Here is a 27,766-nt window from a genome sequence, read left to right as displayed (position 1 = left end):
ATCCCCAAGCTACTTCAGCCTTCATGCTAAGGTGCTAGGGGGTTACATGCAACTAAAGCCAAGGAGATTCGAGTTAATTGCACATTGATCGTCTAACCTTGAGTGGGCAGTGGCCTTGGTTTGCTTTCTGCTCGTCACCCCAATGTTCCTCAGTCCTGACTGAACCAAATCTGCTTAGCCTCTCGAGAACCGAAGCGTTGGCAACACAGCCTTCCCCCCCCCTTGAAGCTGCCTCTGGCCAGCAGCACACACGTGGACGGATTAGGCGGAGCTGTGCTGTAAAGCACACACACGCGCTCCCAATGTGTGCTTTTCATTCCAGAAATACTTTATTCCTAAACCACTTCTATGCTTCTCTTGGCACAAAACCGTGTAAGTGGCTCTGTGCCAAAGGAAGTGTCTGTATAAAGCTGAGCACTTTCTCAAAATTTCTTTACCTCAGAAGATCACAAATGGAACATTCTAGTGTAATTATGATGGAATAAAGAGGAAAAAGGAAAGGTTACAGGAAACAAAACGAAACAACAAAAAGCCCATTTGCTTTGTTTTGGTTTTTTAAAGGTGCCTAAAAGAAATACTGGCAATACGAAATATAACATAGAATTATCTTCCAGGAGACTAAAAATTACAGGGTCCAAGTCAGGACAAAGAGGTAAAAATATTGCCTTCAACAGGAAAGAAAAGTGAGCCTTTGCCGTCTTTGGTCACAGGCATCTATTCTTGTTTTAAGGTCACCCACCAAAGCAAGGTGCAGAGAGGGGTTTTCCAGTCACTGTTTTATTCTGGAATATATTGGGGTTTTTTTGTACTGTTCTCCTTTAGGACTTTCCTCCTCTATCAGAAACTAGTATAAAAGAAGAAAACCCACGTTGGTGGACCTAGCTGTCCTTTTCCTTCCTCTATGCTTGTTTCCAGGTATTTATTTAGGGTTCACTCACAAGAAGCAGTGTGAAACCAGTAACTCTTTGCAGAGTCGTTAGGCATCATCGACTAAATTACACAACGCACTCTTACCCACCTACACACACACACACACACACACACACACACACACACACACACACCCCATGCAAGGAAAATGACATCATGCTCCATAGCACATACACAACACAGTCGCCCACTTGACTCCCACCAGGATGGACCTCAGAGGCACCTTCTTCCAAATTCCGATCCCGGGCAGGAGGGAAACTTACTTTCTCTCCACTTCTGGTGTTGACACGGCGCTACAGAAGCCAAGCGACTCCTAGGAGAAAAGAGGCACAGCGTGAGCACAGCCAGAGCGGCAGGCTTCATCTGATTTGTACAGAATATCACTTAAAAAAAAAAAAAAAAGGCAGAAGCAAAAATAGACGATTAAAGTCATTGTGCTTACTTCGATCTGGGACCGCAGCTGAAGTGACGTGGGGCTGGCATCGGGTTTCTCCTAAAAGAGAAACAGATGCTGCTTTAATGAGGCTTCCAAACGTGGCACACACCAGAGAGACAAATCGATGTGTAAGAAGAGATGGGAGCATTTGGGAAATGCTAGGGTGCGGTGGCGGGGGGGGTGGGGGGATGGTGGAGGTAAACAGATTTTCTGGGAAAACCAAAGCGTTTTGAAAATGAGAACTTTAGAGTCTTAAAACTGAACTGTTTTCCAAACTTCACCGCTTGACTCCACTGGCAGTTTTAATGCAGAAGAAACCAGCACAGTCTAACTGAAGGGCACCGACAGTTACTGGGCAAATCGTTCTCTCGATGTGATTAGACCATCACTGGGACACAATTTACTGAGATCCATTTGTGTTCGGTTTCTTTTTCAGTAATAGCGGAGTTGCGGTCCGATGTTAAAATGCTGAATGTGTTCAGAGTATTTCATGACGTCGGGCTGGTTGAAAGTGTCTTTACGAAGGTGGAAAGCTAACCTGGTATTATCATGGAGCCCTAGAAATCACCGTGCTCCTATAATACAAATGAGTTGGCCTAGCTGGAAATTCAAAAAAACAACTCTCAGTATCCAGTTAACAGATGAAATAAATGCATGATGTCATCAAAAATCATCAAATCATAAAAAAAAGGAATTGAACCATTTTAGAGCTAAAACCATTTTATAGTTAAAATTTCCATTTCCTGGGGCGCCTGGGTGGCTCAGTCAACCGTCCGACTCTTGATTTGGGCTCAGGTTATGATCCCAGGGTCACGGGATTGAGCCCCGAGTAGTGCTCACCACTGAGCACGCATAGAGCTTGCTTGCGATTCTCTCTCCCTCTGCCCCTCCCCCTCCCCTGTCCTCCTGTCTCTAAAATAGAAGGAAAAAAAAAACCCTCCATTTCCCCTTTGGATGGGAAAAAAAAGAGGTAAACCTATCACCTGTGACAAAAATAATATATTGAAATAAGCATTGACAGCAAAATAGGAAAACCACACTATTAGAAGTGTTAGAACATACTATGGGAAAACATGAGCTGTACTAGGAAGCACAGCACAGAGCACCACATTGATATTTTTCACAAATACAGAATAATTCTAAATCTAAACAGGTGCTAAAGTACACGTCCTCATCAAAGTATGGTTCACAGTCCAGAGTGGTCCCCAGCTGATCAAGTCATAAGCAGGACAATAGGCAGTTTTAGAGGAAGAGAGTAATATCACTAATGAGGTTGAAAAACCGGGTTAATTATGAGTTTTCCAATAATCCTATTGTGTTCTTAATAATTGTTATAATCTTCAGGATCGCACATGTACCGTATGAAAATTATTCTGTTAGTCTCGGCTGACATTCAGGATACGGGAACAGGATCATCTCAAATTAGGAATTGTCACTGCATCTAAATGTTCAATTTATTGAAGTTACCTATTTCATTACTAGCATGATTATAAAAACAGACCAATATGTCAAAAACTTAGCAATGAAATAAGTAAAACTCAGAGTATATTTATAAATGGGACTAAGTAACAGGAATCCAGTATATAGATCGACTATAAAATGAATGTGCTGAGGTGAAAAATCTGAGAACAGGATGGTTTGGGACGAGTTGATCAAAAGAGAAAAGTACTTTAATGGACGGAGACTCACTCACCCTTAGTCCCAGGGCCTTATTTGTTATGAAAAAATACCAGAGTGGTATTAGCTCTGGTATAAAACCTCTCTGCTTAACATCCTCTTGGCTTTTATTGCCACCTTTGTTCAAAATGGACGGACTTCTATTTCTGTCCCAGACCTGATGCACCATTTTTACAAAGCAATATATGGAAATGTTTGAGTCACATTCCTAGTTCAACCGATAGGACATCAGGCTCAGGTGTTATCAACACGGCAGATAGGTATCTGGGGGTTCCTGGCGCTGAGCGACCAGTCATGATGCCGTGATACCTAACCTCCTTAGCATCGCTTAGAGAAATTTACAAACTTAAACAGCAGGAAGTAAGCAAAGGTATAGTTTGCAATTTTTTCAACCTACATTTTCCTGTTCAGAGTCAGTGTGGGAATCTCAGAATGATGACAGGTCTCTATTATTTGCTCTGAAACTTTCTCTAGCGCCTTTAACACCCAACTCCAGCCCATGTCCTTCCATAGCCATCAACGAAAACAATGTCTAATTCAACTCTCCTCCTCTCCTCCATTCTTAACTGTTCTTCAAGCTTGAAGGCTCTACCTCACTAGGTAACAGTCCGTAATAGGGAATTACCTGCTTTTATTGCATATTTTTATCTGCATTTTTTCTAACAAATTTTCATTTGTTGAGCGCACCATTTGTTACCCCACATCCTAAACTTAACATTTATGGTATATTATACAAAATGTAGCTTTTCCGGAATACAAAGCAGGTCCTTGTTAACAACCACATTAAATATAAGATGATTAGGAAGTAACATTCTAAATAATTCATTTTCACATGTTGGTTTGTTACATACAGCAGACTGTATTTTAGGGACTTTTTAGGAAACTGGTTGGGGATATAGTTGGATGTAGAATGTACTAAAATTTATCCCTTTAAAATAATGGACCCAGATAATGTTTTCATGCAGAACATCTGCTTTTTCAGAACAAGAGATGTTAAACACATCTCATGCAGCGATGTTTCTACTGCTTCCCCTCCCCAAAGCATACTACAAAGTAATGATTTTCAGAGCAAATCTTAATAATCTCAACTCTCGAGGAAAGACTACCATCATCATTACGAGGCATTTCTTAGAGCAAACACACCCTGAAGTAAAAATACGACACAACAGAGAAGCATGTAAAGTTATCCACTAAGTTTAGACCTATGTGTGATGGTTGGAGACAAAGCGGAATGGAATACTGGCAGCCTTCCGTTATTACGGCCCTGATGGATGTCACATGATATCAATGACAAAAGTCCAGAAGAGTAATTACTAATTACTATCATGTATGTGTGAATATTATCAAGTAGTTAAGACATATAGAAGTATATAACAAAAGATACAGCAAACTCTGTGGATGGGGAGAGAAAGTCTCCTTGACATTCCCCTTCGCAGTCTACGGATTAGGTTGCCCTCTTCTCTGCTCCCAGTTCAACCGGTGTAAGGGGTAGGGGCATGGCTCTAGAGTTCCAGTAGGATGAGACAGTCCTGATGCAGGGGGAAGGTGGGAGGGGGCAGACAGTCCTGATGAGGGTGGAGGGCGGAGTAAGTTGATGCACCTGATTGCCCCAGTTGCAAGCTATTTTATCTGGGGAACAATGGAGGATCCACAGTGTAACTCTTGATTTGTAACTCAATCAGTCATCGTGTTGATGGAAATAGTAAAAATGATGAATAATCCAAACACAGTCCTTGAGGAAACATGTATCTTTTGGACATGTTCTGGAAAGAGAGATCACTGAGAAAGAAGATTCTCCTCAATAACACGTGCTGACTGATCCAGTTACCGCTGCTGTGTAACAAATCATCCCAAACTTAAGTCGCATAAGCCCACAAGCATTTTATTACATTCACAGATTTGGAGGGTAAGAATTCAGAAGGGGGAAAGCAGAAAAGCCTTCTCTCTGCACCATGGTGTCTGGGGACTTGGCTGGAAGGTTCGAAGGGTGGGGGTGACTGGATGGTTGGAGCTGTAATCATTAGGAAGCTTGCTCGCTCACATGTCTGGGGGCTGATGCTGGTTAACAGCTGGGACCTACGCAGGCGCCATCTGCTGGAACAACTATACAGGGGTGCTACACGTAACTGCTTGCCTTCCCCACAGCACGATGTTGGGTTTCAAGAGAAACCAGGCAGACCAAGAGAGCCAGGCAGAAGTTGTATTCCTTTTTCTAACACAGTCTCGTGCAGCAAGTTCTTCTGCTGGAGTTACATGCTCTCCCAGGTGCAAGAGAGTGCACAGCCCCCATCTAAGTGAAGAGTGTCAAAGTCACACAGTAACCTCCCTGGGTTGGGAGGTATCATTATGGCCCCCTTGGGAAATTAGCCTGCCACACTGACTGCCAGGGAGATGGGAGCTCTCCTTAAGTTTTCTAAGTAAGGAATCAGATGAGACGTATTTATTCGTGACAATGTCCATGAGGATTCTTTTGTGATTTTTAGAGTTTCCTCCTGAAGCGCATCTTGGCAATGTATTTCAACCTGAACCTATCACTTGAAGGTTGAACTGTCACAAGGTTTTAGGGTACAATTATGACCTCTCTTGTTTCAACTTGTTATAGTGGGTGCCTGGCTGGCTCAGTGGATAGAGCATGCGACTCTTGATCTTAGGGTCGTGAGTTCAAGCTCCCCGTTGGCATGCAGCCTACTTAAAAAAAAAAAATGAAAATAAGTGCTAAACTCAACTTATTATAGAAAATCTTAAATATGCAATAGTAAAGAGAATGGTACAATGAACTCCCAAATTCCTATTACTCAGCTCCAACAATTATCTACCGATCGTCAATTTTGTTTCATCCGTACCTTCAAACGTGCCTTGGCTCCACCCCATTTTAATTTCAAGAAAATCCCAGATACCATATCGTGAAATATCAGAATTTTTAATGTTAAGATTTAGTAATCGGGCTTTCTTGAGTCCTTGAGACCCTTGACTGAGCCACCCAGGCGCCCCTAGCCTTGCTCCATTTTGATTACATTTTTTCATCACACCGGCACCCATACTCTCACCACGTTTCCACCTTCTTGGGGAAATCCACACTCCTCCCAGCCCTTATTGCTGCCGGTGCTTGAAGCCAAAAGAACTTTACATCTGGAAAAGCAGGTGGGATAAATCCCTCTCTTACTCCAAGAGCAGAGAGGAAAACCATCAGGCGCCGGTCAGCTCAGCTGAGCACCAAGGTCTCCTCCTCCACGCTGGGCACAGGGAGGAGCTGGTGGAAAGGCGAGAGACCACATGCCTGGCAACACTCGACACTCAACACATACCATCACTGATGCGTTCCATCAACGGAGGGAACGCGTTCTCAGTTGCTGGGGAAAGTTGCTGCCTGTGATGGATTTTAAAACTCATGTGGCATTTATCCCTTTACGAGAAGACTATGAGGTTGTGGTAGCTCCCAATTGGTCAAGTGGGCTCCCCTCTTGTCTGGCTGCCTTCTCCATTCTGGCCGAACAACGCGGTATCTGTTCATTCTAGCAGGACGTAAACCTCAGCACTTCCGTGGGAGTTTCCTCACTCCCCAGCAAATCAGCTACCGGGAGCGGTTGCTTCTCCGTTCACAAGGTTTCTTGTGTCCAGCCATGCCATTCCATTCCCAAGGCATCGGCTTCTCTGCAGTCCTTCACCCCACAGACACCCAGCCACCACTGTTGAGTGGAGGAGAAGGTACTGAGTGGGAGCCAGGAGGACTGAGTTCCGGTCCGGCCCCCACTATAGGAAGACCTTCAGACCTCGTTTGTTTGTTTGTTTTTTACGTTGGTTTTCCAATGGCAATGTAAAGAAATGGACTAGTCGATTATCTTTAGGTCTCTCTTTGACTCCAAGATCCTACTCAGATGAAGCACTGTCCTGCCGATCAAATCACTACTGTCAACTAAATCTTCTTAAAATAGTACTCTGTCCTTGCTATCTAAAGTGAGGTGCGTGCAACATGAGCATTAGAATCACCTGGAAGCTTCTTATAAAGGTGGTCTAGGACCCCACCCCAGACCGAAATCAAAATCTTTATTTTCCCAAGATCCCTTAGGATCTATATGCTCACTTCAGTTTGAGAGGCACACTGCTGTGTACTCTGTATCCTTTCTCTGTTCCAAAGTCTTTCCAAAATTGTGGAAACATAGAATGGACATGATAAAAATCTCCATTTCTGAATAAGAGGCCCTTCTACCAACTGGCCTGATCGAAACCCTCTTCTTCAAGAACGGGTGCTGGGTCCACTGACCTCTGAGTGCGTGCTGTCCCCGCGTTTCACTTTTGCTCATCGTACCTGGGATGTCCCTCTTCTTCCTCTCCATCCTTCCAAGGCATTCTTTAGATCCAAGTCCAAACCCACCTCTTGTAATACCTGCTCTGCCCAGCCTTGCCTTAAATGATATGCCCGAGTTCAGTCCTAACAGGAACCAGCTACACCATTTACTTATTAGGTGTATCTATGCGTAGCAACCTTCTGCTCACTTACCTGTATCTTATTCCCTCAACTAGATTGTAAACGCCTTGTTTAAATTTGAGAGAGAGAGCACATGCAGCGGAGAGGGGCAGAGGGAGAGGAAGACAATCTTGAGCAGAGTCCATGCCCAACATGCAGCCCCACGCAGGGCTTGATCCCACAACCCTGGGATCATGATCTGAATCTAAATCAAGAGTCAGACGCTCAGCTGACTGAGCCACCCAGGCACCCCTATAAATACCTTCTTAATAGGGATTCATTATACCCACTGACACATACACATGTATTTCATGCTTTGATTTTAGATTTCCTTTGGGGTTGCTTACTGGGGAGCTACACCGGCAAGCAAAAAGTAATCAGACAATGATTTTCCAAAATCTACAACTTAGATCGGTGTAAGAACTTAAAAAGAAACTGGTGGGGGTGTTTAGCCACTCTTCGGATAAAATCAGTACTGGCTTGTGAGTTCTACCTCCAATTCCTTACCGCTTCACATTTTCATGACTGGTTTCACCCAAATCATTCATACGTGAGACAGGAAATGTTAGCCATTTTTTCAGGCACCGATAAGTTCATGGCCTGGCATACGAAATTGCTTCTAATGAGAGCAAGTGAATGGAAAAATACTCCCATCCCCCCACATCAAAGAAGAAAGATTCTAAGGAAAAAAGTTTTCACAGTTGAATGCTATTACATAACTTCAACCTTAAAACCCATCCATAATGAACAGGTCAGTAAATTTTGAGAAATACTAGTAAGAAAGAAACCAAAAGTGGCAATTTCCACCTGGCCGTTAATATTCTGTGGTACAATCATTAAATATTCTTGCTGCATTAGTCTATGTTATGCAAGTATTCATTACGTATTTACTGAAACCTTACCATGTTCCAAAAAAAAAAAAAAAAGACTTAAGATGGCTTACAAAACTTCAGTTCAACTTTACATGATAAAGTTAAAAAACTAATGAAATGATACAGAGTGGGAGGGGGAGGAATCAAGATTATATAGTAAAATTGGTCTAGGAATTTTGTTAGTTAAAAAAATATGGACAATGGGATCCTACGCTGGTGATGGACCACACGTTTGGGGCCAAGCTTTTTAACATTTAAAGCAAAGAAACACGATCAATTACAAGACTGACTTCATCCATACCTTTATGTTTTAAGATACTCACAAGACACAAGGCTATTCCTGAGAGAGAGAGAGAATTTCTCCTCTGGCTTCTGGCAGAGAGGACACAGTATCACGCTGACCAACATCAGGAGCAATGTCCCTGCAGAACTCATCTTGCCCCAAAAGGGCTTGCACCTTTAATGCTAGAGGTAGTCCTGAGATCCCCTAGTGAAAACTGAAGCAGCTTACAAGTCCCAGGGTGTATCCTCCCCCACCTATGGGAAGGAGTCATGAGAGTGCCCAGGGCAGGGGCAGAACTCAGTCTGAGGAGACTGCAGGGTGACCATGCCACCTTGAAGCACGACTGTGGTAAAACACATGGGGTCAGTAGAAGTTAGATGAGTTGGTTAAGTTCAGAAAGAATTTGAATCTAAGAGGGTCAGGCTAGGTGCTCTCGTGCCTCACTTCGAACTTCTAGGCTGTCTTAGGAAACCACGTCCTAGATCTCGTAGAACTTGAACACTGTTGAGTATATACCATGTACCAAGCGCCCTGCATAGATTTAGGAGTAGGACCAAACCATACCATGCCAACAGGTCGTTCCAGTAAGACGAGTCATGTTTCAAGAATGCATCTTCTACTATGAACCAAACTAACACAAGAGTGTCAGGTCATACGGATGTAAATGCTAGAAGGCACTGTGTCAGTAAAGGCATTTTAATTGTCCTTAAAGAAAGAATCTAACAAGTTGTAGCATTCAATTCTTCATTTCACTAGCAGGACTTGGCTTATGGACGCCAACATACAAACGGCCTCTCCGTTTCCCAGTGGTGGACACCACGACAATGGGCCACTCTGGATGGTATCACCACTCACTGAGCCCATCTAACCTCGCCATTGTGACAACAGCATGGAGGCATCTACTTTCTTTCGGCTTCTTGCCATGTCTTTCACTTAATCATTCCTTAATGTTACAACTATTTAATGAGCACATACCATGTGCTAAGCGCTGCCCTAGTCAAGGATAAAACAATGAAAAAGAGAGTCACTGCCTGCGTGGAGTTTACATTCTAGGCATTTCTAAAGTCCCTCGTGGGAATCATTGGCACTTAACGTCTGAACCACGGGTCCTAGCACATTCCTTCTGTCCTGGCACCAGGCGGATGATGATCCAAAGACCGTGCTCAGCTGCGAATGCCACTTTTTCTGGGAGACCATGAAAACCAGGAGAACTTTCACAAGAATGGTGTCTGGAAAGGGGATCAGATAAACAGATTCAACTGGAAGAACCAGGGCTGTTTACTCAAAGAAGGGAAGGAATTATACAAGCACGTGAAGGGCTTCCAGGGAGCAGAGGGCGGGTAGCTGCCCAGTGCCTTTCCCCACAGGGTCACATAGTTGCAGTGTCCCGCACCCTGGGAGACACGGGGGAGAATATGGGGTCAAAAGACATTTATCGCAGTGTTTAAAAATGTGTAAGAACTGGAAAGAAAATTCAGAGTATCAGGAAAAATATTAAACACTGAATTAGTATAAAACTTCCAAATGAAATCCTGTTCATTTTTTAAAAAAAGAACTTTATGCTTACTTACTTGAAAATAACTTTTTAAAAAATTGGGTTATAGGCTTGAAATGACTATAAGCTATAACAGCTAGGAACTTTTAATGATGAGCTGTCAACGCTACGGTTGGTGATCACTAATAAGGAATCTTACTCACCCAACAAAGAGATACAAGTTGTCTTAACTGTTCTTATGACCACTGAAATACACCAACTCCTATTTCAAGGATCCGATCGTACTTTATTTGATTAACGTCGTCGTGAAATTTCTTATGAAAATGTGATAGATTTCAAATCCAGCTGAAATGTTTTCCTATTAGGTATTACAAAGTACTGACAAAGTTCTAACATGCAGCCTTGGGTATCCAATGTCATCCCGAAGCTAGCTTGGCCACAGCGGACCAGAGGGTCCCCGTGCCCCACCACCACGTCTGACCATTTGGTCATACCTTGGACTACGTGTCTGAACCTTAAACCAAACTCTTCTGACGGCTCCAAGGCCCCCTGAGGGTGTCGTCCAGCGACAGCGTACTGGGCAGCTGGGAGCCAGAGCCCACACCACCGCTGAGCTCACTGCCCAGAGGAATCGAATATTAAGATCCCATCTTGGACCCGCCTCCAGTAAGCCCTAGAACAGCCTTTCCACACTTGGTACATTGCAATCACCTGGAGGGCTTATTCAATACAGATTGCCGGACCCCTCCCCAGAGTTTCAGATTTAGTCTTTCTGGGCTGGGTCCTCTAATTTTCATGTCTACCGAGTTCCCAGCTGGTGCTGAAGCCGCTGGCTGGCGAACCGATCTTCCACAACCGCTGCCCCAGACAAGCCTGTTCAGAGGGGCCTGCAGGCTTGGATTCAGTGGTCTGAAGGTCGAAGGGATCGGTATAACCTGAGTCATACCTAAACCTGGTAGGCCTCATCTTCAGGGCTCTAGAAAGGGACGACGGAGATGCACGATTTTAAAGTAAAAGGAAAGAGATGGGTTTAGTACCATTTTTAAAAAGGCGGTAAAGCTAGGTGACCAACAGTAGGACAAACTTATTTACAACACGTGAAATCCGTATCGTTCTTTGAGCAGGACCACAGGACCATCGGCAGCCTTGGAGGGCGGTTCTTACGGAAACGGGTTCAGCCCTCTGTCTGCTTACAGTGATTCTACGATTTGTTCTGGCGTGTAATGGCTGGAAGTGAGCTGTTGTGGGAGAACTTATCGTTTACATTACGCTTTTATGGGAAAATGAACTACAAGATGGAGACTCTTCGGAAGCGTGTGCCAGCCTGTAACTGAACTAACATTCGTGTACTCGTTTGTTCAGCCAGGACTTCCTAAGTAAGCGTCAACTCTGTACTTAGTTGACATGCTGGGTACCAAATGATTAGCAAGCAGATTGGGTATCCGTGTATGGACTTGACAAAATTATGTAGCCTGATCAAACTAGAGATGCCAAATTTAAATGAATCCTCTAATAGACTGGCTCACATTTAGTCATGACCTAGAGCATTCCCGTCTTCGTAGCTGTTAAATCAAAGGTGCTATATCCATGGCATTTAACACTCCTTCTTCACTCTTTGAATTGTGTTTGCAAACCATCTTTATAAGTTTTATAACCATCTTGAAAAGGCTCAGAGTCCATGACAAGTCGGTGCATTCTGAATTCAGGAGCCACAAATTTGTGCTCCTAAAATAAGTGAACTTTTAGGGGCGCCTGGGTGGCGCAGTCAGTTGAGCGTCCGACTTCAGCTCGGGTCACGATCTCGCGGTCCGGGAGTTCGAGCCCCGCGTCGGGCTCTGGGCTGATGGCTCGGAGCCTGGAGCCTGTTTGCGACTCTGTGTCTCCCTCTCTCTCTGCCCCTCCCCCGTTCATGCTCTGTCTCTCTCTGTCCCAAAAATAAATAAACGTTGAAAAAAAAAATTAAAAAAAAAAGTAAGTGAACTTTTAGAATTAATAGTGTTGTAATGATGTAAACATCTAAAAACGCAGGGATAGATGTCATCGTATTTGAGAAAGAAAAGGATACAATAAAAATTGGAATATCAGAAAGTTGAGGCAAATACCAAGTTTTAGCCCTGGGCAAACTTTTTTGCTGCTGTATTATAAATGCTAGAAAAATCAGGTTTATAATGGAAACACGGGCAGACCAAGCCACAATGTAATACACATAAATGATATGTTTCTGTTCCTGTATAGTGATTTTCCCGCTTTCCGAGCATTAATCTTTGAATGACTTACCCTATAAATTATTGCACTTAGTTCAAAAGCAAATGAAACTTAAAATACCCATTTACTGAATGGCTCAAGTGCCATGTTGAATTTACCGTGATTTATCTGTTTCTTTAATGGTGACTGTAGCAAACATACTTCATTGCTCACAATTATTACCTGGTTGCACAGTTTACTCTGTTTTAAACATAAATCTATCCCCCTGTTCACAACAGCAGCTGGTTTGGGCCAGGATCTCACTCATTCATCCACAACTAAGAGGTCTAACTTTTTCTTTCTACAACCTGAAAGCCTATCTAGGTGCACACGGAGGTACATGTCGATAAATGGTACTCCTTCTTTGGAAACTAATTAAATCCACATGCACCAGGATTGCTACATTGGAGGAGGGGGCAAGGTTTCATATTAGTTAGCAAGTACAGTTTACTCCCCGTGCTCACATGCCTACCTGCATCCTGCTGGCATTAAAGACAGCCCTGTCTGGGGGCACCTGGGTGGCTCAGTCGGTTAAGCGTCCGACTTCAGCTCAGATCATGATCTCGCGGTCCATGAGTTCAAGCCCCGCATCGGGCTCTGTGCTGACCGCTCAGAGCCTGGAGCCTGTTTCGGATTCTGTGTCTCCCTCTCTCTCTGACCCTCCCCCACTCATGCTCTGTCTGTGTCTCAAAAATAAATAAATGTTAAAAAATAAAAAATAAAAAAAAATAAAGACAGCCCTGTCTGCAGAAGTAGCCTACCTCTTGAGCATTACTGATCACAGGTGCTGCTTTCACAGCACCTAAGCCATTGCTGCCATGGTTAGGAAGGAAGATTCTGGCTTAAAATCCAATGTCTCATTAATATCAAGAGAAGGACCCCCCCCCCTCATTTCCCTTCTCATTATTTGGGCGGGGGAGAAGCTGGAAAAAGTATATATTCTCTAACAAGGGAAAAAGTTGCTACATACATGATAACGGCCTGCGTGGCTCAATATATAAAGGGTACTGATAAATAAATAAAAACGGTTTTAGATAGAAAAAAATGTGCGAAGAACTTTTAAGGGATGAGTCACAGAAATACAGATACAATAACATGTGTGATCTTAGAAATGATCAAAGAAATACAATTTAAAATATGATGAGACTACTTTTTACCAGTTGAACTGGTCAAGTTTTCTTTTTCCTGATAATATAAATACTGGGGAGCATAAAAGGAGCACAGATATGCTGCCAGCAGAAGTGCGAATTATAGAATTTTTTCAGATGCTAATTTAACAGTGCTTCTGGGATCTTTAAAATGTTCCTCCTTTTACACCGGCTAAGCTCATACCTGATAATCTACCCTGGGGAAATGAGAAGTTATGAAAGTGGAGATGTACACTTAAAGATGTTCATGGTCACTTACTTTCAGAATAACAAAAAAGTGAAAAGCGCCTGAACAGCTCAAACTGGGGGATAAGTAAATTATGGCACATTCGTAAGAGAAAAAGACAGGTACTCGTGAAAAATCACCATACTAAAAACTAGTTAACAAGGGAAGGGTGTTCCTTATAGAAGGCAGAGGAATATAATCAGGCACAGTATACACAGTTGGATCCTAATAGTCGGGTATAAAAATGTACATACATTAAGAAGTAAACTCCACTGGGGCAGGGAACTGTGTGTGTCTTGTCCACTGGTGTATCCCCAGAATGTATCAGAGTGCCTGGCACTCAAAGGGCACTCAATATCTGTTGAATGAATGTATACGTACAGACCAAAATCTGGGAAGAAAGAAGCCAGAATGTTACATCTGGGGTGGTGGGGTGGGGGGCTTAACCACAATCTATATTTTCTTTATTCAGGATTTTCTGTATTTTCACATTTCTCTACCACACGTACGCACTACTTTAACAATCGGAAGGCAAAACAAAAATGTTTCTATTTAAAAGATATTCTTTTTTTCTAAGGTTATCCCTTCTCCAGACCTGGAGTTAGGCTTTGTTCAAACTGTATACACACACACACGGTATCAGTGGGGAAGTAGAATATCCAAGGCATGGAAGATCTATATGGGGGCACCTGGGTGCTCAGTCAGTTAAATGTCTGACTTGGGCTCAGGTCATGATCTCATGGTCCATGAATTCGAGCCCCGCATCGGGGTCTGTGCTGACAGCTCAGAGCCTGGAGGCTGCTTCAGATTCTGTGTCTCCCTCTCTCTCTGTCCCTCCCCCACTCATGCTCCGTCTCTCTCTCTCTCTCGCTCTTTCAAAAATAAATAAATATTTTTAAAAAATTTAAAAGATCCATATGGAGTTTTTTTAATCTCACACGATGACCAATTTCTTGTCTACAAACAGACTTTGTGGAGCATTTGCCATTTAATTATTCAACACACACATATCATAGTGCTTTAGTAATAGAACGCAGTTTAAAAAATAGAGTTTCTTTTTTTTTTTTAATTTCTTTTTAACATTTATTTATTTTTGAGAGTGAGCAGGGGAGGGACAGAGAGGGAGACACAGAATGCAAAGCAGGCTCCAGGCTCTGAGCTGTCAGCACAGAGCCCGAAAAAAACAAACCAAAACAGAGTTTCTAAAATATCCATAATTTAGAAATTTCCTCACAGAAATTTTGCTTTACTTTCCCCTTTTTCTTACTGTCCTGTCCAATTCTCCTTTTCTGTAGCACGGAAAGAAAGAATTAGAAGTATTTTCTGGTCATCTGTTAACTAGCCTCAATCACATAAATATCATCAGGTTGTTAACTAGAAAATGGTTATTGTGTATAAGATTATGCACATTATATGCACATAAAATGTGCATGTACGCAAACATTAAGCCAATTTCCCCCTAGCAGATAACGATTTTTCCTCAAGAAAGGCAAACAAATAAAACCTCAGAAGAGTACAAACAGGAAACATACCAAGACCTGGTCTCCAAGGGCAGAAAACAGATGGATGGCCCTTTCCTAGCATCTGGAACAGGACAAATAAAAGCAGTGAGTCCTAATGGGATGACCAGTTGCCTGGGAAACTATAGAGAAGGGCTGGCTGGGTCCCTGACTACTACGTGTCCCTCTAGAGAGGCTGGAATTGTTAGAGAATCGATAGAATAAGAACCTTGCACGGTACAGTTAAATCTCTTTAAAAAAAAAAAAAGATGTAATCCTAATAATGATATGGTATCACCTCTAAGCCACCAGGTTTTCCGTCCTTAAACGATGTATGCAACGCTTACAATTTTGCCAACAAAACCCATGCTAGCTAGAGTAAGAAACCCTTAGCAGCCCAGTACAACTTTTAAATGTTATATATAATAGATTTTGAAAGTTACTATGAAGCGTCTCTTGGAATATTCCAAATTTTAAAGCGTATTTATTTCTTCTGAGAGGGTGAGCAAATGTGTGTGAGTTGGGGAGGCGCAGAGAGAGAGGAAGAGAAAGGAAGAGACAGAGAATCCCAAGCAGGCTCTGTGTTGTCAGAGCAGAGTCCGACATGGGGCTCAAACTCATGAACCGTGAGATAGATCATCACCTAAGCCAAATTTGGTGTTTAACTGACTGAGCCACCCAGGCACCCCCTGAGTAGCCCAAATTTTAATCACCATATACATGACCTTAACAACTCATGAAAATGCTTAATACACTAAAGAGAAAGGTCTTTAGAAGTGAAGAAGATTCTTTAGTTCTTTGCCATAAAGTCTTCGCAGAGCCATAAACAAAGCCCCCAGACTTCACCAAAAATGTTGTAACGCTGGGCTGAGCCATGCAGCACACGAGAATAGGCAAGAGACAGTCAGGAGATGACTGCCAGGCAAGGTTCAATGCTGGGGAAAGGGCTGGATGTGCTGAAATGGAGAGGGCTTGTAAGTCATGTTCTGGAACGTCAAAGTCAGTGAGCATTTTCGACAGAACTTCAGGAAATGTCAAGATGTCCTCTTCCCCGTGGGGTGTCGCTGATCCCCCCCATGACTGTCAAAAGAGTCCCCACTGCAGTACTCAACCACACTACACTGTTTTGTCTACACCCTTCTACACGGACTGCACCGCAGGTTTTCCGGGCAGAGGTTGTTCATTAACATCCTAAGACCTAGCGAAGTGCCTGGCAGAGATTAACTAACCAAATAATAAATATTCATTGGATGAATAAATGAATGAAAGGTACCAGAGGGGACTGGAAGTGGAGAGACCATGGCGCAGAAAGCCTAATACCTTGCACATAATGAGAAATCAATACACATTCATCAACTGAATTAAAAGTTCTATTATGTTTTTAACCTCTGGGTACTGACATTGTAAAGCCTGATCCGCAAACCAAGAGAAAGATCGTACGTTGGGCAGCGAAGCAAAACAAAGACAGAAACCACGTTAAGTTCTATATATAGCTTCCCACATGTGTCAAGGGTTTTGTCAAGGATCACGTAGACTGCCATTTGTCCTGGTTTATCCTGCGTAGTCAACCGGGGGAAAGACTGAACAGAGTGGGTTGAGAATCCATAAAAGCAAACACTTGTTTTCCTTAAAATCCTCGTTTAAGTCATTCCATTCAAAGCGGCACACGTTTTAAGAGTTGAACCGATGGTCTGATTCGACTGTCCACACCAAGGGATCATCGGCTAACTAAAGAACACTATCGAACTCCTCGGGGTTACCAGGTCGATACACCTCCATCAACACCAAGTATTTACCAAGCGCTCACTGACCACGAGGCTAGTTCTCCCCCAGCACCCCCCTTCCCTACCTTCTGGCAGTCACTGGATCTCCACCCAGAAAGCGAGTACGCGTCCCAGGGCCGGTTCTGCACTTCTGCTGTACTCTCTGATTCTTCGTCATCACCATCATCACCTTCCTCTTCATCATCTGCACCGCCATCACTGCCAACGTTTATCAAGTCCTACTTAAGGCCCTTGACACATAGATTACGTCAGTTAATCTTCTCAAAAACCTCGTAAGGTAGGAAATTTTGCGATTTCCATTTTACCAGCAAGGAGACTGAGGCACGGAGATGAAGTCTCCTGCCCAAGACCACATGCTAGGAGGTGTCGAGTCTATCTGATTCCAGGATGCATACTCTTAATTGCTATGCTAACACCTGATGCCTCTTCCGGTCAGCGCCCCAGTGCTGACAACCAGGCCACCTTGAGCTTTCTGAGTCCCTGTCCTCCTTCCCTACTCCTTAGCCCATACCCAGGGGTTTTTCTCTTGTCGTTTTCTTCCTTCTCAAAGCCTCGTTGTGAAAACTGTACACTAATCCAAGTCTTCTCCCAAGACAGGGGTTCTGTCCCATCCGCGGTCAGCCTGGTGACGGAGTCCCTCCGACCCGCTCTCAGACCTAACGATGGATACACATCCCCATTCAAGCTGCTCCCATTTTCTTAGTGCGGTCCCCGCCCCACAACTCTGTCCTGAGGACCCCCCATCACCTGCTGCTGGCCTAGACTTAAACTTCCTACCGAAGGCCGGAGCCTCTCTAGTCAATCCAAACCGTGAGGGCTCCCTCGGCGGGTACTTCTACATCCAAGTACCAGTCTCTCCTGCATGTTTCTGATGCGGCTATCAATAATTGGCTTTGCCTGGCAAAAATCGGAAGTTGCTATTGGGTGGGACTGAATCTTGCTCAGCGATTACTGCCCCCCCGCCCCAGACAAGATATTGGGTGGTCTAACTATTCCTCTGGCAATCCAAGAAGACTCATTCTTGAGGCAGCACAACCACAAGACAACAAAGACATTGTTCTGGGCTGACGGTGCATGCGCAGTAGGACCCTTTCCCTGCAAGTCACTGGGGAGGCCGCCACCTGTCAGATACTGTGCGGCTTAATTAGGTAACATTTGTGAAGGGTTTTGTGATGTGTGGCACACATGTTGTCCCGGGAGCTCACACATGGCATAGCACATTGCAAAATTCAAGAGCTATTTTTAAAATCTATCTACCAGTTGAGCAAAACCTAGAGCGTTTGGCGGACTGTGGTAAACCCGTTACTCTTTCATTGAGAATCCCTCAAAAAGAGTATACACAACTGGTGGGGATTATTGAATAGGACACAAAAGACACTTTAAAAAGAAAAAAAAAAAACAACTAGCGGCAATCGGTGCCAAGTTTTCAGGGAAATCTCAAAGAGCTTGCTTTGTTTCATCTATTTTTTTTGACAACACGTAATTCAAGGGGGTAAAAAAAAGGAAATCTCTTTTCTCTTGTCATGTCCAGGTATGAGAGTGAGTCATGGCACCGTGGGCCAGCAGAGGGCACAAGGAATCGGCTTCCGGGATGCCCTGGACCCTGTAAACACCAAGGCCAGTGTTCTCTCTGAAACCCCGGCTAGACTTGCTTGGTCAGTTAAGTCAAGTGCTTTGATGGGTGTAGGTTTAAATGTGTGATCACCTTTAGCTCTCCAGACTGTAATTACACGAGCTCTTCTGGCTTCAGGAAAAAGAAAAGGTTTGTTTTTAATGGACAAAGGCGTCCCCGTTCCCTCTTTAACAATGTCTTCTTTTGCCAAAGGGAATCCTACGAGTGGGTACATTTAATGGAATTGCCTTTGGCTAAGAGGTTTGCCACACTTCCCCAAAATAGCTGTACTTACTCCTCCAAAGGCCGAGCCCCTGCAGTTTGCCTCCTTTCCACCTAGGCTTTCCCCTCTACAATCAACACACCATCCTGATGGTTCTGTGTGACCTGCATCCTGCCAGCTCTCAGGTGATAGCCATCAATTTTCAAATTCTTGAAGTTTGCAGGGGCAGGTGCTGGCATGTTCACAAACCCATTCATATTTACCTCTGTAACATCTAGGCTCGGAGAAAACAATGCTAACCATACCAAATGACTCAGTCAAACCTGAACAGCGATCTTTCATTTTCTTTAAAGAAAACTGCCCTGCGGTATATTTCCTACAAAATCAATGCTTTTCTTCAAGTATTGCTTTATTGATATTGTTTTGTCCCTAGATGTGGGACACAATAGGTGGGGGGGGGGGGGTTATAGAAAGGCCTGGGTCAAATCCAACAAATGTCAGAAAAGTGATGTTCTCCCTTCATGTTTACTATTTAATCAGTGGAAGAATCGCAATATATGAAAATCAGTACCCAGGCCCTTTTATAGTAGTCAGAATTTCCTAGATGTAGAATTATCTTTGAAGAGATTTTTTTTTTTAATTTTTGAAGAAAAGAGAGGCAGACAGCATGCAAGCAGGGGAGGGGCAGAGAGAGAGGGAGACACAGATTCTGAAACAGGCTCCAGGCTCTGAGCGGTCAGCACAGAACCCAACGCGGGGCTCGACCTCACGGACGGCGAGATCATGACCTGTGCCGAAGTCGGACACTTAACCAACTGAGCCACCCAGGCACCTTTCTATTCTATCCAATTCTATTCTTTAGAGAGAGAGAGCATGCACAAGCAGGGGAGGGGGGCAGAGGGAGAGGAAGAGAGAGAGAGGGAGAATCTTAAGCAGGTTCCACACTCCACGTGGAGCCTGACGTGGGGCTCAATCCCGCCGCGACCCTAGGATCACAATCGGACCTGAAATCAAGGATGAGACGCTCAACTGACGGAGCCACCCAGGTGCCCCTAAAGATTTTATTTTTAAATAACCTCGGCACCCAGCGTGGGACTCAAACTTACAACATGTGATCAAGAGTCACGTGCTCTACGGACTGAGCAATCCAGGCACCCCCGGAGCCAAACTTCTTGAGTGAATTTTCTATACCCACTGCCTCAACTCGCCTCCTGTTGACCAATCTTTGAAGGCCGTACATCAAATTAGGTGCTGAGAAGACACTGATGGGTAAGTTTCAGAACAGGTCTCTCCTACTCCAGCTGCTTCTTCAAATTGGAGGCCACCAATCTTAAGCCCCTCCCTGGCTGTATGGCTCCACGAGAATGTGTGGACAGGACCTCAATCTCTGCACATTAGAGCATCGCACCTTCTCCTCACCTGTTAATAACCACACCAACCTCCTAGCACCTTCATGCATCCCCCCCCCCCGGCCCGACCCCCGAGAGATTCAGTCAAGTTCTAAATCCTTCCAACAAAATGTTTCTTGCATCTCATTTCCGTTTCTACACCTAATAATATTGTTCTTCTGCTACCTTTGATCCAGAATGCAGAACAGCCCCCTATCTGTTCTTCCTCCTCCCAAATCATCAAATGCACTCTTGATAAATCAAGCTTTTCAGGAACGGAATTCTCCTGTGGTTCTCCTAATCAAAAACTGCCCCCACCCCAAGTCAGTAAATAAAAAAAAAAAAAAAAAAAAGGAGGGCGGCGCTTGGGTGGCCCAGTCAGTTAAGCAAGCATCTGACTCTTGGTTTCAGCTCAGGTCATGATCTCACAGTTTGTGAGTTCCAGACCCACATCGGGGTCTGTGCTGACAGTGTAGAGCCTGCTTGGGATTCACCTTCTCCCTCTTTCTCTCTCTGCCCCTCCCCTGCTTGCTCTCTCTCTCTCTCTCTCTCTCAAAATAAATAAATAAATAAAACTTAAAAAAAAAAAAAAACTTTTCTATGTTCCCTCTTAACAACAGAACAATGTCAAACTATAAAACTGACATTCAAGGCTCCCATGATGTGGTGCAACTTTTCTGCAAGTTAGTATTATCTCACTAGTCTAACTGAAACTGAGCTGCACCAGACTTAGTAGCTAAGTTTGGTGCCATCGGTAAGATATCAGCCTACCCGCCAGGTTCACAGTTTCTGAAATACTTCCCTTTAGAGTATCATCAGTAAAATCTTAGTATTCCTCAGGATCACAGAGCTCCTTTTTTCAGGAAATGCCTCTTTTCCCGTGATTCTTTCTCTCTCAACCTCATGCCGTTGTATTTTAGCTTTGGGGGACTCAAGGCAAACTGAAGTTAACTATGGCATAAATTATAAGTTTAAAACCCAAACAGTAACTACTTCACTATACTGTTTTCCACCATTTTTTAACAACTTTTTCTTTCTTTCCATCATGGACGCCTTAGGTGTAACTGTAACATACGGAAGAATCTTCGTCTCAAGGTGCCAGCGCTGAAGGAGATGCCAGCTACTGGGAGACAGTGAGGCGCAAATTGAAACTTACATGAAAAATACCAGGTGCTTATTAATCCTATCTTACGGGAACCGTGGCTCTGTCGATCCTTACATCAAAACCTAGTTAAAATAATCCCTCTACCTGGCCACGCTGTAACCCTCAAAACATTTTGAAACATGGTTAGTCAGACATATACATATACTTCTGTAGCACCTCAACTACAAGTCACAACGAGTCCCCAGTACCCATGTTCTGCCTAGCCTCAGGCCACAAAGGGGTTTTGTAAAGACACGAATTATACCAAAGTGGAGATTCAGGATTTAAAAGACTAGTGAAGGGGCGCCTGGGTGGCGCAGTCGGTTAAGCGTCCGACTTCAGCCAGGTCACGATCTCGTGGTCCGTGAGTTCGAGCCCCGCGTCGGGCTCTGGGCTGATGGCTCAGAGCCTGGAGCCTGTTTCCGATTCTGTGTCTCCCTCTCTCTCTCTGCCCCTCCCCCGTTCATGCTCTGTCTCTCTCTGTCCCAAAAATAAATAAACGTTGAAAAAAATAAATAAATAAATAAATAAATAAATAAATAAATAAATAAATAAAAGACTAGTGAAAAATCCATGAAGAGTGTAACCGGCAATAAGACTTGGCAAATATTCCCATCAGGGTCGTTGAGAATAAATCCGGAAATGACTGGGAATGGTAAGGGGTGTTTCCTGCTTCATATTAACTTCACCAAATTTTACATGGATAATTACAAAAAAACCCACGTGACATATTTTTAACTCCACACACAATTTCAGATGTGTGGCCTTGCACATGGTGAGGTCCCAATACATGCTGACTGCCTGTAACTGTAATGCTGAGCTACAGAAAATCCTAGCCTCTACGTTTTCGTGTGTGTTTGTTCACCGGGGGAAAAAATTATACTGCATTTCTCCCGGACCCCAGCACACATGGTAAAGTGCTCACTCAATACTTAGTGACTGACTGAATCGCAAGATTATGTATTTAACTAAAATTCATGAAATCGCTTAAATGAAAATACAGACCCAGGAGGCGATTTTTATGTCTGTGTCACAGATGTGTGGGCGAAGCTTTATAGGACACCTCTGGGTAGCTTATGACACGGTGGTGCATTATACTAGTTTATGACGAAGTCCTCTTTACAGCTAGCCCATCTTAGGACGCTTATTACCTCTAATGCAACGCGGTTGTTTATCACCTCGGGAGGCTTCCATTCACTAAGGAATGTGACTTTATGTGCATCTTATCACTAAGACTGTCCTAGGGAGAGAAAATGTAATGTTAGTAATATGGGCTGTTGCTTAATAGGGAGGTATGGCTCTGTCGCAAAGAGAATCGACTGTCAACTATTCTAGGTTAGAAGTCATCTCTTGTTATTTAGATAGGCAACCATTCAAAATATAACCGTAAGCCCTGCTTTCCACAATGTCGCCCTTTCCTTATAACAAAAACACCCCCACCGCGAAACTTCAGCATGGATCGCCCTACGACAGTATCTAAACTCATGGTCACTCTACCATGGGTACATCTACAACCTCCAACTGACACACACCGGGTTTTCCACAGGCAACATCCTGATGGGAGAAACAGGAGTATCCGTGTCCACCTAAGAGTGCGATGTGTTCTGTTATGATCTGTGGTGAAAGTGACTCTCCAAGGGACCAGAATGTTCATTTGGTACCTGCTTCGTGACTGCCTCCAGCAGTTCAGCTTTATTAAAAGCACAAGAAGTCGCCTCCTCCTGTTGTCTGGCTTCCAATAGAGATTGCAGGTTTTAAGAACAAACTTGAAGTCACTTAGGTATGAAATCTCTTACACAGCCCCAAGCGACATTGGCATAAAAGGCCACCCTTCTCTTAATCTCTTCTTGTTCTCGAAATCTCTTACTATTATGTTGGTGGCAGATTTCATAGCATTTTAGACACTTTAAATAAAACTGAACTTGAGAATTCATTTAAGCAAAAAGGGAAACATGAGAATGTTCAAATCCCATAGTGCTATTCACCTAATACTACTTACAACTCTTAATTTTTTTTTTTATGTTTATTTTTGAGAGAGAGTCAGAGCATAAGAGGGGAAGGGCCAGAGAGAGGGAGACACAGAATCCAAAGCAGACTCCAGGCTCCGAGCTGTCAGCACAGAGCCCAATGCAGGACTCGAACCCACAGACTGTGAGATCATGACCTGAGCCAAAGTCAGATGCTTAACCGACTGACGCCCAGGCGCCCCTACTTAACCCAGGCGCCCCTACTTACAACTCTTTATAAAGGGCCATTCAGTTAATCATCCTTGGCCTCTTCAAGGTCAAGTGACCAAGAGGCACCAGGTACTGTGGCAAATGCTCTGAAGGATATAAGGATAGAAGGATGCAATTAAAAGGCACTTATAATCTAGTAGAAGGGATAAGACAAGTATGAATAATATACAATGTAGTGGGGCGCCTGGGTGGCTCAGTCGGATTAAGTGGCCGACTCTTGATTTCAGCTCAGGTCATGATCTCATCATGGTGCTTGGGATTCTCTCTCTCTCTCTCTCTCTCTCTCTCTGCCCCTCCCCTGCTCTCTCTCTCAAAATAAATAAATAAACATGAAAATGATTTCTTAATTCAAAAAATAATATTACAAGGTAGAAAAGAACAGACATCATATGATAAAACTGGAAATTCAGAAAAGCAAGGCCCACTTCCCTCAGGGGTCCAAGGAAAAGAATGCAGAGGAGGTGGCCCTAGAGGGGGACACAGTGACAAGTGTGTAGTTGATCAACAGTCTATAGGCAGAAACAATAGGCAAGAGAGGCAGGGGCTGTTTTTCTTCACAATAAATCTCTTGAAATTATGCAATCGTGTATAAACTGCATGATAATAAAAGCCAAAGGGGTACCTTTCACCGTATACAAAAATTAGCTCATAATGGATCAAAGGTCTAACTGTAAGAGCTAAAAGTATAAAACTCTTAGAAGAAAACATAGGAGAAGGGGTTCATGACAGTATGTTTGGCAATAATTTCTTGGATAGGATGCTAAAATCACAGGCAAAAGAGAAATTAGATGTATCAAACTTCATCAAAATGAAACATTTTTACATTTTTGTTCCTCAAAGAACACTATTAACAGAGTGAAAAGGCAATCCAGGGAATGGGAGAACATATTTGCAAATCCTATCTTTATAAGGGATTAATACCCAGAATACATAAAGAACTCCTACAACTCAACAAGAAAAACAACCCAATTCAAAAATGGGAAAAGGACGGGGCACCTGGGTGGCTCAGTTGGTTGAGCGTCTTGACTCTTGGTTTTGGCTCAGGTTATGATCCCAGGACCATGGGATCGAGCCCTGCGTCAGGCTCTGCACTGAGCATGGACCCTGCTTGGAATTTTCTCTCTCTCTCTCTCTCTCTCTCTCTCTATTTCTCTCTCTCTCATTCTTTCCCTCTGCTCTTCTTTTCCTCCCTCCTTCCCTCCCTCTCTCAAATAAGATGAAAAAAAAAATTTAATAAGAAAAGGACTTGAACAGACATTCCTCCAAAGAAGATATAGATGGTCAACAAGCACATGAAAAGATGTTCTACGTCACTAATCATTAGGGAGATACAAATAAGAACCACAATAAGGTACCACTTCACAGCCATTAAGATGGCTACTAGAAAGGAAGGAAAGAAGAAGAAAGAAGAAAAGAACAAGTGTTGGCAAGAATGTGGAGAAACTGGAACCTCTGTGCACTGTTGGTGCGGATGTAAACTGGTGCAGCTGCTGTGGAAAACAGTAATGGAAGTCCCTCAAAAAAATCAAAAACAATTACCATAAGGTCCAACAGTTCCACTTGTGGGTATATGCCCTCCAAAGAATTGAAAGCAGAGGTCTAAAGAGGTATTTGTACACTCGTGTTCACAGCAGCATTACTCTCAATGGCCAAATGGCAGACGCAACCGAACTGTCCTCCGATGGGTTAACAGATACACAAAATGTCACATGTACATACAATCGAATATTACTCAGCCTTAGAAAAGAAGGATGCTCAGATACGTGCTACAACACTGATGAATCCTGAGGACATTATACTGAGACTGGAATAAACCAGTCACAAAAGAACAGATACTACATAATTCCAAGTATATGAGGTATTTAGAGTGGTTCAATCCATAGAGACGGAAAGTAGGAAGGTGGGTGCCAGGGGGAAAGGGGGTACTGGGGGGAAGGGGAGAATGGGGAACTGTTTAACAGGCACAGGAGTCCAGTTTGGCAGGATGAAGAGAGTCCTGTGGATGGCTGGTGGCGATGAAGGCACAACCATGAGAATATACTTAATGCCACCGAACTGCCCACTTGAAATGGTTAGGATGGTAAATTTTACGGGTATTCACTACAGTCTTTTTAAAAAATAACTTTTTAACTAAAAAAATAAGAGCTAAACTAAAAAGTTCAACCCTCTTCACCGCCACCCCTCTTATGAAGAATGCCTTCCTAGATGTGAGGAGGCCCTGTTTCCTTGGCCCCGGATTCTCCCTGGTCTACTCTGCCTTCACTGATAATCCCCAGCACAGCACTCTACCTGGACAAACCCCTAGGGTCAGATCCTTCCTGGACTACTTTAGGAGTATATTCCTCAGTATATCCCTAGAAGTATATTCCTAAGGCCCAGTGTCTTAGCACTCAGGCTGCACAATCACTTGCAAATTGTCCCAGAAGGGAAAATGCACATGTTGGCTATGTCCCTGCTGGGCGCTGATGAACAGGACACTGTTCTCTCTTCGCTTGAGCACTGAATTTAAGAATCTGTATACAAACAGCAACATTATTTAACACAACACAACAAATCAAAATCACATGCCAACTGCCTTTATTTAGAACTCCTTTTCTTCTCTTGCAGTTTATAAACAGATTTCCCGCATATCAGCAATGCCCACGTGGAGCCTCCTAGCGAAGTCCTTCAGAGGTCCTGCTCTTTGAGGTTCGGACGGTAAGCATTCCAGTCAAAGGAACCAAGCAAACAAACAGAAGGATTGCTCAATAAATTCAGATCTGATTAAAATGTTGTTGGCTTGTGTTCAAAACTTGCATCTCCTCGGGTCAGGCCACATGACGGGCACCCAGCAATGAGAAGCATGTGCATCTGGCTTGTTCTACAGCCCTGCCCTATCCTCTGTCCCATCCTCAAGTCAGTGTGACATGTGCACAAACATATCTCCACCTGGAGTAAACATCTCCGAGTGTTACCTTAACCGTGGAGGCCACTACCCAGCACAAGACGGGTTGGGTTCCAAAGAATACCTTGTCAATTTCTGATTTTTTTTTTTTTTGAGGTAACACGCAGCTTTAACGTCAGCACAAGTGGGCACATTCCCAGCTCAAACCTCAGGGTCCGGTTTATCTCATGACGTGCCAGGAAACGAAGGCAGGGCCCACCCCGCCACACAGAACAAGCTTCTGTGGGAAAACGGAGTTGGTGCCCAATCGCCGATTCCAAGATAAATCTTCCCCCAAGGGAATGAGTGAAGGTGCAGCCTGGAGTTGCTGCCGGTGGCCACTAGTCAATAAATGTTTTATAACTACAATCAGGGGTAGCTTAATTAAAAGAAAATATCCACTTGGAAAACCAATATAGATCTATAACCTTGGCCATTACCGTACTAACCAGACGTGCCCTTAGAAGTTCAGCCCTGTTAAATTCACCTAAGCCTCAGCTGTTTACTTCTGTTGGTCCAGCTTATGGCACAGGATGGGCTGAGCCATCGCACCAGTTTTGTCCCCATCACTCAGAGATCAGTCTGCCACTTGATTTTATGCTATAGAGTCCTGACCCTGGCTGAATGGACACACTCCTCCAAACCAGTTCAGCTAAGTCTTCCAACCAACAAGAGTGACCACCTTTACCTTTTCTATTTTCCTGATGCTTAACGTAGCTTTCCGTGAACGGATGGAGAGCTAGAATCTGTTGCAGGCAGATCCGTATCACCCACTTATGACTGTGACTAATCTAATCTTGTCCTTGGCGGTCTTGTTCTATTGCAACATGGGCTTCCTCATGACGCTAATAGCTTCCCCATGGCACCAAATACGTTACTGAAACACACCAGAAATCCAGTAAATGTTTTTCCTCTGCTGACTTTACCAGTTCCCTGCATTCGCTTTCAGGAAGAATACTGAATGCCATCATTTGGCCACTTCTAAGACACTTATTACAACACACTACAACTACAATATTATAAGACCCTCCAGTGTTGGGTTATTCTGTTAAATATACTGAGTTGTCAAGAAAAAGCTACAGGCAAAACTGTAAAACGTCTTCACGTGATTTTACCTTCTTGAATGTAATTTTTTCTCAAGTCTATCATCCCCTGCGTTCTAGGACAACGCAGGGAATAT

The 27,766-nt window shown here is 43.6% G+C and overlaps 1 protein-coding gene across 7 annotated transcripts in view; it reads right to left on the bottom strand.

Moving 5' to 3' along the window:
- Window positions 1-27,766, bottom strand: part of SASH1 (SAM and SH3 domain containing 1) — a 335,600-nt gene that overhangs the window by 110,090 nt on the left and 197,744 nt on the right. For all 7 annotated transcript variants that reach the window (XM_043592565.1, XM_043592562.1, XM_043592563.1 and 4 more), the window contains exons 3-4: window positions 1,373-1,423; window positions 1,194-1,243 (exon numbers count right to left, since the gene is read on the bottom strand). In XM_043592565.1, the coding sequence (XP_043448500.1) occupies window positions 1,194-1,243; window positions 1,373-1,423 (101 nt within the window). The remainder of the gene's footprint in view (window positions 1-1,193; window positions 1,244-1,372; window positions 1,424-27,766) is intronic.

Source organism: Prionailurus bengalensis, chromosome B2, assembly GCF_016509475.1.
Source record: "Prionailurus bengalensis isolate Pbe53 chromosome B2, Fcat_Pben_1.1_paternal_pri, whole genome shotgun sequence".
Taxonomy (NCBI): Eukaryota; Metazoa; Chordata; class Mammalia; order Carnivora; family Felidae; genus Prionailurus; species Prionailurus bengalensis.
This window is presented reverse-complemented; position numbering and strand designations above follow the sequence as displayed.